Genomic DNA, 14757 nt, shown 5'->3' on the forward strand with positions numbered 1-14757 from the left:
ATCCATGTTCAGTAAAGCTGCCGGACTGTTAAACTTATCATTTCAACATTTGGACATTGCTCCCCTCCAAGCCAGGCGCTTAATCTTTCCTGGAGTCCTATCAACCACTTCCTGTTCTAGCCCTTGACCTACCCACTGCCAGAATTTTTCTCCCCTTCATTGTAAAAACGGAAATTTCTTCCCTGCCCACTGTAAAAAATTACCTTTTCTCCCCGCCAGCTGATAAGTTTAAAAAAAAAACTGCGAACGAACACCTCTTTGCACGAACAGCTTCGTTGGAGGCACCTGCTGTACATGGCCTTTGTCTTTATCGAACCACAAGCTAGACCAGACAGCGAAGCCGCGTCCCTCACAGGTGGCGTGCTACTCTGCCCCAAATGAAATGGTTCTCCCCAGTCACTGATGCCACAGTTACCTTTGACCCCTGAAACGTTCTTCTCGTTTTTAAAACCATGTGATCACGTTAACTCTATGAGAAGGTCAGCGATATTTCACGAGACCGTTCGGGACTTCGCCACGTCAAGTTTTGCTTCTTCCGGCCGGGGAAGCCACTCACTGTAAGCAGACGGACTGCCAAATTTGTCGATACTCACAGGAAGATTCCGAGTTCTAGAAGGTTGGTGATACTTCCAGTGTACTTAGGTTTGGACACAAGCTTTACAGTGTCTTTCTCTAGTTGACACGGTATATGGAGACTTGTTAAATTCAAAGGAAAGAGTTTAGATCAGAACATGGCAGCCGCCATGTCATCGCTGCGGCGTGTCCACCATTACACACAGTTCATCGATATACTGTTTGACGATCGTAGAGGTAGTAATAGATCTGTTACTTATTCAATGATCTAATGGCATATGTGGTGTGAGAAACATAGATCTGATGCCACTAGTAGCCATTTTGGACGTCATTCGGATACAGTATAGCGAAAGGACTTCCTTACCGCTTACGCCCTCCCCTTCCCTCCTCGAGGCTCCCCGACCTCCAGGCTCCTTTATAGTTAGTTATTATTACGAACTGTTATGCAGGATCATTGAGGTAGAAGAGCACGTTCTATTTCCACTGCGGGATAGACCATCTCGCTTCTAGAAGCTTCTACCACCATGGATATATCATACTTTATATATACTTATACTTATAGAATGTGCCAGCTTTCACTACCTACGGCCAGACAATATTTACAATGGCCCTCACTTTGAGTTAGTATCTGCTGTGCAATTTGCAACACTGGAACAAAGATATTTTATCAATAAATCACAGATTTCTGTTTGTTTGCCAAAAGTTGTACCAGCCTCACAGCCCTGTGATTTTGTGACTTTTTGAATATCTCAATTCAAATTCATGAGTACACAGTGAATGCTATTGGTTCATAAACATGAAATGTTCATTGAAGTCACGAAGTAAATGATTGTACAGGTATTATGTATATTCATATGGCTCACCTGGAAAAGCTCTGAAATTTTGCACTCCAATATCCAAATGTTCTTGCTTCCAATCTATGGTGAGGCGTACGTCCTGTAAACTTTATAACTCAGTCTAATTGTAGAAGTATGGGTCTCCAGTAAAATCACTGAACAAGCTTCCACCACTTTGTATGAAGTCCTTTCGTGCCAGATAGTATCACTTACCAATCTACCAAGTCAGTAAAAAGCGGTATTGAACCAAAACCATACATACATGTAATATGTGCATGCACTTGGCTTGATATGTTGTAGCAGCTTTAGTCCATAAAAACCATGTTTATCTATGTTTTCAATGGCCTTCTAATGTTCAATTCACTTTTATTTACTGATGGGTTTTTAGCTTTCACCAATTGCAGCCTGCAAAGATGACAGCTGCAGAGAATGCCTGCTATACTCTGATCAATGCACCGACTGATGCAGAACCACCGACAGAGATCCAACTGAAGCAAGATCTAGGTAAGCCAAGTCACATTGTCTTCGTTTTTGAAGTCTCAGTTTTCAACCTTTTCCTTTAGCTATTCAAAAACTGCAGTACACCGAAAGTCATCCCAGTTTTTGATAAACCGACAGACAAAACTCACATTCAACAAGTTTCATTTGATTGAGTAAGTGATCCGTGCAGCGTCCAGTGATAGTCTGAAACTGGTGGTTATTTTTGATGTCTAAATTGCACCCGCCAGTTATTTTGAACAAAATTTTTAATGCATTAAACATGGAACTCAAGTGGCCAACCCTTTTGCTGTTGAGGAATCCAGTTGTGTGCTCTGAAATCTGATTTTCATTCTGCTTGAAAATTTGATGTAAACCAACTTTTGATAACATGATAATAGAGAGGTTCGGCTACACGTTTTACGTGAACGTGAACGCGTAACGTCACGAATTTCTGCGATGATGTCATCGACTTGTGCGTACGTTCTTCACGTACACGGAGCCGGCGTCGCGTATTTACGTGGAGACAGCTGTTTTCACGTAATTTGTAAACGTGTAAATTTATTCTCATCTTTAGGTATCAAAACATGGTAAAAACTGTGAATCATTCATGCAGTTGTTAGTTGGATATATGATAGTGACATCCTCAAAGATATTCATGTATTTTCGTTATTTTTATGTGCAATTTCTTCGTCGATTTGCGGCATACGGGCAAACCATTGAGCTATCCCTGTGATGCGGAAACAGACTATACGCGGACCCAAGCCGGGCCGAATCATTTCTTGCGCGTGCCAAAAGAACGGTTGGCGTAATGCGTAGCCAAACGGACTTTTGCACGCGAACGTGTACGCCAACGCCAACGTGGATTCTACGCGTTCACGTTCACGTAAAACGTGTAGCCGAACCTCTCTAATGTAGGAATTTTACCTACGAATTGAGCGTGCTACTCCAGTATAATCTAGCAGAAAAATTGGCTGCCTGAAATGTCATACACTGGATCGCACATTGGTGGAATCTGTTTCAAAGTCCTGTCAGTAAAGTATTTTTGTAACAATTTCCAATCTGTACTGTAAACAGTGGCGGTCAGAAAATCCCTTAATTTTTGGATTTAGTGGTTGAAAATGAAAAGTATAAGTATTTTGAAACTGCAAAACTTATGTTTATACCAAATCATACATAGTATGAGAGTTTAATTTATTGATGTAAATATCTGATATCTTGTTTAACAGAGCGTGGAGATGTTCGCACAAAGACAGAGACACTGAAGAAAGTGATCTACATGATATTGAACGGTGAGAAGATGCCGTCCCTGCTGATGACAATTATAAGATTTGTCTTACCCTTGCAAGATCACACCATCAAGAAATTACTACTGATATTCTGGGAAATTGTCCCCAAGACACACCCAGATGGTAAACTTCTGCAGGAAATGATTTTGGTGTGTGATGCATACAGGAAGGTAAGACATTCAAATAACAGTGTTTATTTGTATGTATCATCTATAAAAAATTATTTAGACTGTGTGATATTAAAGAGTATTCGCAGAACATTTTACTAGAGTGATACTAGTACCCTGTTGATGGGAAAGTTTTGAAAAGGGAATAAAATATTGTAGAGTGTAAAACATGATATGTAATAGTCATTTTGTGTCCTGTCTTTTCTTTGGTATTTGACAACAAATCATGTTTTACACTCTTCAATATTTTATCCCCCCTTTCACAACTCTCCCATGAACTGGGTAAAAGCTGAAAAATACTTTGTTCCAGTATAAGCATATCAGTTTATTCAGTGGGAGCTGCCTGCTGAGTTTGGTGGATTTCTTATCAGTCTTCAGACAATAAAACAGACTCTTGTTTAGGTAAATGCCAGGTCAAATAACAAAGTTCTCAGGCAAGTTTCTTTGTAATGACCTGACTTGGTGTGCCTAATATACCTGTGTGTCAACTGTAATTAAGTTTGAATACAACAACATAATCTCTTCCTGCTTCCCTAAATGTTTTACTGTGACTTGATCTACCAGTATTATCATCCTGGCGGAATAACTGAGTTTATGTGTTCACAAACAGCGCCAACATAGATAGCTTTCTTAGAACAGTTACGTAAAAGCTGTATACTTATAATTTTGTCAAAACTTTTTTTTTCTAAGTCAATCGAGACTCAATCAAGCATCACCTTCCTGTTTAAGATAAATCTAGTGCTTGGTTAATTATTGCATTAAGAGATTTGATTTTGGAGTACAATGTTTTTTGTGCCTTGTCTAGGATCTACAACATCCTAACGAGTTCATCCGCGGATCCACTCTGAGATTCTTGTGCAAACTGAAGGAGCCAGAACTACTGGAACCACTGATGCCTGCCATCAGAGCATGCTTAGAACATCGTCACAGCTATGTCAGAAGAAATGCTGTACTGGCCATTTTCACCATTTTCAAGTAAGTCTAACTGTGCTTTCAATGCTTCCTGTTGAACGTTTGTTAACTTGTAAGATTATACAAGTTTTATAATTAATTTAAGAATTCCATGAAATTTCCTTGACTCAAATCTACACTTTTACCTGGTAATATGTAAAGTTTTTTGTTTCAAAGGGAATTCAAAAGAGATTGGTTTGTCAGTGTCTGAAGTCTCTCTTTCAAATTTTGAATTCTTTAACTTTGTCATTTCAGACATCAATATGTTGTGAAATGTTGTGTATAGGTACATTCATGAAGAACAATTTTACGGCCTGGCAAAACTGATTCATTGTAGCTTTGTTTCATCATTTGACAAGACTGGAAAACCAATCAGTGCACTTCAGTGTACTCAAGTCTGCATGACATAACTTTTTAACATTCCAATTGCCATATACAGTACTTTTGTGTGCATACTGACACATAGATGACATTGATAGATGTTGAGGTATCCCCAAGAAAACGTAAACACACATACAATTCTTCTGAACCTGTTTACCCCCAATTCCCTGTAAACCAGTCCACAATCACCATTGACTACAATTGGTATGGACCAAACCATGCTGGTGAAAAGGTTAAAAAAATGTCAGCTGATGCATTTTCCTGCTTTTACACAGGAACTTTGACTTTCTCATTCCTGATGCTCCGGAGCTGATCCACAATTTCTTGGAACAGGAACAAGATGCATCTTGCAAAAGAAACGCATTTATGATGTTGATTCATGCTGATCAGGTATGTTGATGCATTTTGAGGAGGAAAGATTATGCCAATATGTCAAAGGTGTACTGTTAATCCTCAGTGCCCTATGAACAGGTCCACAATCACCCTTGATAATGATGGGTTTGGGCCATACCATGTTGGTATAAAGGTTAAACACTTTTGCTGTAGAAATAGTAGGATTATACCAAAGGTCACAGAATAAACAAATTTGTGATCTTTCCACTGATATCACCGAAAATTATGTCAGGATGTTGATTATGATATTTTTCATAGCCACTGAAAACTGCAATATGCTTACCTCAGCATTGATGTTGTATATGGACGCTGATAAAGACAGAAAAAATCAAAAACATCTACGTCTATCTAGTCTAATTTTGTTATGCATATTTTTTCCCCTAGGAACGTGCATTGGACTATCTCAGTACGTGTATTGATCAAGTACACACATTCAATGATATTCTGCAGTTGGTAATTGTTGAACTGATCTATAAGGTACGTTTTTAGTGACTTACGTTATTGACATATGGTAAATACAAGTCTTAGACTTAACTTTCTTACATTAAAACTTTCGTACTGTCTTTCGCCTGTTCTTTCGTACAGTTCTTTTTGACAGTTCACTGCATGCCATATTGAACATTTCTTGTTTCAAAGTCAACTCTTTTGAGACAATATATTCTAATGCAAGTCAATATTGACTATATTTTTGCAAGAAGGTTAGAGAACATGGGTAAATACAATTGTTTTTGCTAACCCCCTTCTTATGAGTAGATTTGCATAGCCAGGGGAACCTTAAAGCTTTCATGTGAGTTTTAAATTTCTGTTGACCTAACTATCTGATTATTTCTTCAGAGGAAAAAGACTTATGTCAGAATCATTTTGAAAATACTCACATGATCAAGATTTCTGAGCCCATTGGCCAATGTCATCATATATTGTCTTTCGATAGGTGTGTCATGCTAATCCATCAGAGAGGGCCCGGTTTATCCGTTGTATCTACAACCTGTTGAATTCATCAAGTCCAGCCGTGAGATATGAAGCTGCTGGTACCTTGGTCACGCTGTCTAGTGCTCCAACTGCTGTTAAGGTATGGCTTGTGAAATGTAACGTAGCGGGGAAATGATTGTGAATAAAACTGATAGAAGTTTTCAACAGTGGTTTGCTTTCAATGGAAATATGTGGCTCAGTATTTACAGTGGGTTCAATTCGGTGCCACAACTCTGTTTTTGAGTGACACATTTTTTAGCTGAGAAAACATCCTCTAATTTTCAGCTGTAATTGTTACTAAAAACAGCTACATTGTAGATCAAGTGTAATATACTGTTCAGTTATCAGTCTAGACAGAGTTGCTCCATGTCATTTATTTGGTAAATCATTTGAACGCTGTTACCATGGTAACTTGCCGGTAAAACACGGTAACGTGCTTATAGTCGGTTGATATGGCTGCATTTGCATACAAAGAGGAATCCCAGTGAATGATTGGTTAATAATTGTAACATTTACCACCTGACTGCTTGTAACAAAAATTTTTCCTCCATGTATTTCTGTGCTTCTACTGAAAGTTTCAAATGATCCGCTCTGTTGTTCTATATTAATGTCCGTTCAGTTGTCGAAATAATTAATTCTCGAATAAATTAACCTGACTCCAATGAAATAATCTCGTTTCTCTATTCATGGGGATCTGAAATTGGTAAAGTGATTATTGATGAACTTTATACACTTTTTTAAGTGTACATATATAAAGGTATAACTTACGATTCCAATGAATTATCGACTAATACTTCTCTCTCTTTCCAAACTATTTGAATAAACAGGCTGCAGCAGTGTGCTACATTGAATTAATCTTGAAGGAGAGCGACAACAATGTCAAGTTGATTGTACTAGATCGTTTGATTGGATTGAGAGATGTGCCAGCCCACGAGAGAGTCTTGCAGGTGAGTACGCACACACCTGGAAGGGTCTTGGGTAAAATGTAATAAAGTGAAATTTAAAGGCCCAATAACTGTGACTTATTACAATATTTTCATTATTGAATTCTCAAACTGATGCTGTATTGCATTGTTCTAGTTATTACAAGATATGTGACTGCTTGTGGTATCACACTTGTAAACCTAATGTATGGTTAGATATGAACGCAACAATAATTTCGTAGGTATCGCCCAGGATGTGGCTGCCAATATGCTGCATTATATGTCATAAATATTGATATTTTAAGTCCACTCATTGAAATATCACAAAAAATGTCAGTTAAAGTGCAAATTTGAATTTGCCGAGGTTTACATGTGACTCCCAGGTAAGCTTTCAGTGGAGATATCAACGCTGACATAGCTCATATTGATAAGTAGGTGTGTTTAAAGCCAGTGAGAGTTAATTTGATGATATTGTGTGAAAACAAAAATATTGATGCCAACATTAATTTACAGCAGGCTTTGTGCTTGGAAATTGCTCTTTAGACAAAAGAAGGGAAATAGTCCTGCACTATTGGAGCTATCAAGTTCATTAAATGAACTTCAATTGTTTGATTACATCATTAGTTGCAAACCTTCATTTCATATACAACTCCCAAATGGTCAATGCATACCAGGATTTGCTGTTCTTTGAACCCTCAAATGGATTTGTATGTATGTGAAAAATTTTACCATAACACCAAATACAGAGATATATTGATATTTTGTGTGTTAGTGTGTACCATATCTAACCAAATTAAGAGACAAAATTCATGTGACTTTTGTAAGTGAAGCTTATTGTCGTTGGGTTAAATAGTAAGAAGAAATAAGTGCATTTCTTTCCTCTGTGTATGTCAGTTATGAAATTGATGTAAAAATTCAATTTGAGGACAATTTCAGTGCTAATCGTTTTTGATTTCACTGAAATAAAACAAGTGTTTTTGTATACTGTTGTGCAGGATCTTGTGATGGACATACTACGTGTGCTGTCTGCTCCAGATTTGGAAGTGAGGAAAAAGACCTTACAGTTGGCGTTGGAACTGGTGTCATCTAGAAACATAGAAGAGGTTTGTATAATCATTCAGTACAATCCACATATTATCAGTGATCATTAAGGAAGTACACGTCTCAAATGGAAGGATTTAAACTTTTGCCAAAACTTTCCATAAGAAATCTTCAGACAATTCCCAATCCAAATCAAGAATTTGATGCACAACTTGATTCTAGAGAAACAAATAACCCAATATTTACTGACACTTGAAATTCAAAATGGCTGGCATTCCTGTATTAATTCTATGGGGAAAATAACGTTAATATCTGTCCTCCAAGACACACCCTAAGTTAAAGAGAAAAATGACTATTACATATTTGACAGTTGGATTGAAGTATACAATTCAGTAAAATCAAGTATAAAGTATGCCCAATTTTCAGTAGATTTTAATATCTAAACTATCTTACAAAAGTTCCATTTTATGTAACGCTTTGAGTGCTTTAAGTCAAGTTGTCGCATTATAAAATATATCCAAGTAATTTTTTTCAGGTCCAAATATTTTTTTCAGATTTTTCAAAAAATTTTGATCAAAAACTGTAGACTTTGATAAGATATGACCATTTGGTCCAAAATTGTCATTAGGATTACAGAAGAATTTATAAAAATTGCTAAAATGTAGCTCTAAAATTTGAGTTGGAAAAATCACAGCAGTCAAAGGGTTGATAAGTCATCTGCTCAATGCATATGCCTGGTTATTTTTGCATTATGATAGTAAATACTGCAGTAAAATACCACCGTTTGTTGTTTAAACTTGACCAGGTTAGAGTTTTTGAGAAATAATGAGTAGAAACTTGACATTCAATATGAATCAACATAGTAGATAATCCATACTGTGGAAACTGATGTGAATAAAAATTATTTGAAACTGTGTTGGATTTTGTAACACTCTCATCTTATCAGGAATTGGATAAGTATGTTGATAGTGTAAGAAAATGTTATATGTAGTGGCATGGATTTTCTCCATTGATAATGAATCTCAGTGTTGCATTGCATATTTCAACAATACGAACAGGCTTTGCATAAATGCATACCAATATATTCTGCTCGGAGGATTGCAGCTGAAAATTTGACGGGAAATGTATTGTTTGATTTTTATCACAACTGGAAGTTGTGATATAGAGGTGGTTTCAACCGGTGTTTGATGTCGTCCATTTCCGTAAACGACAAAAAGTCAAAAACTGCTGAACAGACTGCGTTGATATTTGGTACCGATACATAGACTGGTTCCAAGGTTCCAATTCGGAAAAATGGAGCCAAACGGAGCGGAGGTTATATAGTTTTGGGAAATTTCTAACCCCCCTTTTTAACTAATTGATTTTAGGGGTCTTTCATATATGTAGTTTTGGAATGTACACCAATCCTGCATTGTGGACTGTTTTATGAGTTGTGGAACAGAAATGAGGTTGTGATGAATGTTAGAAATATGCAGGATGGCTGATTCAAAGTATAAGAGATTTCTATGCTCTTTTGGGTATCAAAAGCAATAAAAAAAAAAATATTTCATAGTTTAGATTCTCACTTTTGAGATGACCCTAAGCATTTGTTATGTAAACATCCTTGAGTCAATATACAGACTTTGACATTCCTGAGATTAAGTATCCACAACCTCACATGTTACAGTCTTTCACTACCATGGTATGGCCCAAACCCATTGTTATCAATGGTGAGTGTGGACCTGTCTACAGGAAATTGGGGTGAACAGGTTAGACAATGCCGTTACAAGTTGTAGGTTAGTTATCAAGGTAGCACCAGCATAGAGTCCTAAGCATGTCCATGTGTTCTCACACGAAATTACAGGGAAAAAATTATTTGAGAAGTTTCTATCCTTTAAATAGAAGTATATTACAATTTAAACCTGTCATGGATGGATTGCTCTCAAATTATCTGAAACACAGTTATTGCCCATTAGCAACAAATCTATAGCAAGATTTATGTAAAGTTCATGAACTTACACAAGGTATTAGACAAAAGATGACCATGACTTTGCTACTTTTCAACATTTATTTCATTCAGATTTCCTCAGCTTAGTGTATAATTTTGTAATCTGAATTACTATCAACTTAGCTTTACTAACTTATTCTAACCTCATTATTCTTACACTACTGTTATACCTTATAACCACAAAATTTCAAGAGATGCATAATATATGATTGTCACTTAACAAACAATTTACAAATATGTCTTCTGCTTTTTTCTCCATATACATATACATGTCCCTTTTCTCATAAAAATGGGCTTAAAATCGCAATGTGAAAAATAGTCTTTCAGCTATATGTTGCTCATTGTCTTCATGGTCTGTCTAATTAGTCCCCACGGACACCGTCCGGGGGGGACTTATAGGTTTGGTCATGTCCGTGTGTGCGTGCCTGCATCCGTGTGTGCATCCGTCCGTCTGTTCACGCAGATATCTCAGACATGCCCTGGTCAATTTCTTTCAAACTTTGCACAAGGATACTACCCTACCCTATACAGATGCACGTCGATTTGTTTCACAATGTGATTAAGTTTGGCCATGTTAGAGGACTTTTTAGTTTACACCACCATAGACTACCATGTATAAGTCAGCTGTTCATAGAATCCCATGTATAAGGCCAAGTAAAATAAAAATTTAGTTTCTCATCATATTCATATTGCAAAAAGGATTCAGTGACACAGTTTTTAGTCCCCATGGATGAAGTCCAGGGCCTTATAGATTGGGTCATGGTGTCCAGGTCATTGTGTCCGTTCGTCCATCCATTCGTCCCTCCGTTCACGCAGATATATCAAATATTTTGACAAAATCTCCCGTGACCTCGGTGACCTTTGACCTCAAATATACATATTTGTCCATAACTCAGTAACCACAAGTGCTACACCCTTCATATATGGTATGATGGGACACCGCATGACGCCACATATTGTACCTCATTAATTATGAGTAGTTTCACGATGTGCCAGTTGTGATCAAGTGCCATTGGCGCTATTTTCTTTCAGATGGTATTGTATCTGAAGAAAGAAGTCAGTAAAACCCACAACACTGGTGAACATGAAGACACTGGAAAATATAGACAGGTCAGAATTAATTGATAAATATATCAATACAAATACTTTTTCAAACACTTTGTGTAAAATTCTTTTTGTCATTAAGTTGAACAATTAGTGTTTTAATGGCATAGTATTACAACGTCTGTATGTATGTCTGACTGTCTATTCACTGCATCTACTCAAAAACCACTGCATTTATTGCTTTCATATTTTTTTTAACAGTTGTTGGTCAGGACGTTGCACTCTTGCAGTGTTAAATTCCCTGATGTTGCAGCCACAATAATTCCAGTGGTAAGTCAGGTTTCTATGGTGATATCAGCATGGTTAACCCTTTGAGCGCTAAAGTCAATTTTTGTCGCCCATTTAAAATATATACCAGTCAACTTTTTTCTAATTTTTGCAAAAATTTTGATGAAAATCTGAAGCGGATGAAATGTGATGTCCATTTGGTCCAAAATTGTAAAAAAAAAATTCAGAAAAATTCACAAAATTTGTAGAATGTTGCTCTATCATTTTGTAGAACAAATTGCAGCACTCAAAGGGTTAATTTGCTGTGTACTTTTCTGTTCTTTCGTATAACTTTTAAGCTGTTCAAACTGTTCAAATTCCCTGTCCCTAGATCCATATTCACTACAGACAGAATGGGTTCAGGCCAAACCCTGGTTGTCAAAAAGTTGTTTTGGAACCTTATGTTAAATCCTTTACCAAGGATAGGCCTTTGTTGATTCTTGCAATGAACTCCAAAAGAAAGAAAAGGATAAAGTTGAAACAAACATATTTTGTTGCAAACTTTAGAGGCTTTGTTTCCATGGTTAAGAACTTTTATTTGATACAAATATTGCTGTAACTACCCCATGGTGTATAACCAGGAGGGGGATATTTGAGGTGAAGTACAGAATACACATATCCTCTTCCACATTCATCACATATCAAGATGTACGGGTGTGTCAAACACAATGTGCTGTTCTTGTTTCTGTTCTACCCTCCCCTCTCCTCCCCTCCCTCTCTTTAAATTAAACCTTGTTGTGAAGTCAACGTCATGGTGCAGACTATTGTGACTGAATTCATGATTCTCTGAATACAAAGCAGGTGTTCCCAATTGAAGGAATTACTTTTTGCAAGTCTCAAATTCTATGATCAACAGTTCATTAGTCATCCTAACATCCTGAAGACAAGCGCCTTAAAGTTTTGCAAAAAAACTTCAAGAGTGAAGGTAAAGTTCATGCCTTATCAGTGTGTCAGGAATTCATATAAGTTAAACAATTACGTTTATTTGTCCTGTCAACAGTTGATGGAATTCTTGAGCGACAAGAATGAACTAGCCGCTGCCGATGTGTTGGTGTTTGTGCGTGAAGCTATCCAACGCTATGAACAGTTACGACCACTTATCTTGGGTAAATTGTTGGAAGTGTTCCCACAGATCAAAGCAGTCAAGTAAGTGGTCAGAATATCTTTTATTCAACGCCTTGGAAAGTGAAGATATTGAGAGTGAGATATTAAATTAGAGAAGATTATAGTATGAAACTTGTGATTCTGAAGTTTGTCACAAACTAAGCTTTGGTAGCCCTTTGAGTGCCAAGGTAATTTTTTGTCCCATTTACAAAATGTAATGCAGACAATTTTTTTTTTCATTTCCATCCAAACTTTTGATCAAAACCTGTAGCCTATGAAAAGTGGTGACCATTTGGTCCAAAGTTGTCATGAGGATTACATAAAATTCATAAAAATTGGTAACATGTTGCACTGAAATTTTGATGGGAAAATTACAGCACTCAAGGGTTAAAACTAGTGTGTATGTAAAATATGCCCAATTTAATGTTTATAATTTGATTAAAGGGAAACCTAAGTCCAGCGACATTGACCGTTTATCCCTTCCAAAATCACCCTTGAATAAAATGCAGCTCAAATTTGCAACATAATTGCACGCGCTGACGACTACGGCGCGACGAAAAGAGAAGTTGAAGTAGACGACATTTATGGAAATGAGCTCGGAATCCCATGGGCGCGAAAGGGCTCATGGGAGAAGCGTGCGTGACGTCATCGGCGATACAGACGATTGTAGCTTGCAGCTGGAGGAGTACTGTGAACAGTTTAGCGCGTTCGTAGATGATCTGGCGCGTTCGTAAGATGACTCTGGAGAGTTCGGACAGCGATATTTCTGACATCGAGTATTACTTTTCCCACACTGAAATCAAACCATACTAATTTGAACCAAGATATGTAATAATGGGAAAGTATCTCCACACATCGTTCGTAATTCCGCGGAGGGAGTCACTGTGTTTCTACAGACCCCGAACTGGATTGGGAGACCTGACACTGAGTGACTCTGCGATCCTTCAGCATTACGTTTCTAAAACAGAGTTTTCTTTATCAGTCGCTTAAAATTAATTTTTGGTTCGTGAATGATACGTAAGTCGAGCTTAGCCAGATCTTTAAGGTTGCGAAATCTTCAATATATATCGGAAAATATTTATTCGCAATTTGACAAATGTATAGCGTCGTCTTTTTTTCGAAGTCGGGCTTACTCAGATCTACAAAGTGATGAAATCTCCGATATAATGGATATTTTGCCCGCTATTTAAAACAATAGTATCGTCTATATTGTTGTAAAGAATGCATTTCATACAAGACAAGCCAAAACTCTCGACGATGTCCGATATGTCCTCTGTTCGGGTCTCGATCGCCAAGTAAAAATGTATTATATGTAAAGAATGTTATTCGTGCAAGGCAATCCCCAACTCACGGTGATATCTGATCGGCCCTCTCGACGAAGTTCCGATTGTAGTGTATGAAAGTTCATGTGGAAATTTAATGGAAAAAATCCTTTACATGTAAAAAATGTATTTCGTGCATGAATAATTCTAATAATGTAAAACATACATTATTCTTGACTATCGGCCACGGATGCTATAACTAAGAGTCGGACAGAGGTGGTCGGGTGGTCAGAACTGTTAGGCACGTGGTGAAATCTCCGATATACATCGAATATTTACCCACATTTTGACAAAGTAGCGTCTAGTATCAGAGTTAATGTCCAAAGTCGCCGATATTTATCGGATAAATATTCTTGATTTCGCAGACCCGGCGTGCCGACACCACACAGTGCACGTAAATCTAGTATCGTCTGGTATCGATATCGATATTAGCCTAGGAGTCCCGGTGCAATTGATATTTATTGGGTAAATATAATATCGCCAATTTCTCAGACTCGGCGTGCCGATCGAGACACATCATTCTCGACCGCGGGCCATCCGGGTACTTGCAGATTCTTACGCCATTTTTGCGTCAGCGCCGTTGGAAGTTTGAATTTTCAACCACCAAAGAAATATTCAAAGTTTCAATATACATAAATGACATAACTTTTAGTTCTGCTTTTTTCCACACATTTCTGTACCATTCTCTCTTCTGTATCGTCTGATCTCTCATTCACCTCGCTCGTATGCGTTCCACCTACTGACGTCACTCCGCGGTCGAGAATAGGCAAGAAGTCATTCCAGTATCTTGTAATATCAATATTACCAGATATAGCAACGAAATTGCCTATATTTATCGTGTATATAAGAGTGATTTCGCAGATCCGGGCTGTCGAGATGAGAGACGCTTTGTGTAGTTTCGTCTTCGGATTTTAGAGTCCCGAAATCGCCAATATTAATATTTATCTGGTTAAAACCGGCGATAGTAGGCTGA

At 37.5% G+C, this 14757-nt stretch overlaps 1 protein-coding gene across 2 annotated transcripts in view; it reads left to right on the top strand.

The window, feature by feature from the left end:
- The first annotated feature begins 468 nt into the window (after positions 1-468).
- LOC139114337 (coatomer subunit beta-like) overlaps positions 469-14757 on the top strand; it is a 28694-nt gene continuing 14405 nt past the window's right edge. The window contains exons 1-12 of one of the 2 annotated variants that reach the window (XM_070676007.1): positions 469-616; positions 1798-1913; positions 3116-3345; positions 4148-4317; positions 4950-5064; positions 5452-5544; positions 5999-6136; positions 6864-6983; positions 7955-8062; positions 11020-11097; positions 11293-11361; positions 12359-12504. In XM_070676007.1, coding sequence (XP_070532108.1) covers positions 1823-1913; positions 3116-3345; positions 4148-4317; positions 4950-5064; positions 5452-5544; positions 5999-6136; positions 6864-6983; positions 7955-8062; positions 11020-11097; positions 11293-11361; positions 12359-12504 — 1358 coding nt within the window. In that variant the 5' untranslated portion in view covers positions 469-616; positions 1798-1822. The remainder of the gene's footprint in view (positions 617-1797; positions 1914-3115; positions 3346-4147; positions 4318-4949; positions 5065-5451; positions 5545-5998; positions 6137-6863; positions 6984-7954; positions 8063-11019; positions 11098-11292; positions 11362-12358; positions 12505-14757) is intronic. The other variant, XM_070675997.1, reaches the window with a different exon arrangement.

The sequence above is a fragment of the Ptychodera flava genome, chromosome 2, assembly GCF_041260155.1.
Source record: "Ptychodera flava strain L36383 chromosome 2, AS_Pfla_20210202, whole genome shotgun sequence".
In the NCBI taxonomy this organism is placed as follows: Eukaryota; Metazoa; Hemichordata; class Enteropneusta; family Ptychoderidae; genus Ptychodera; species Ptychodera flava.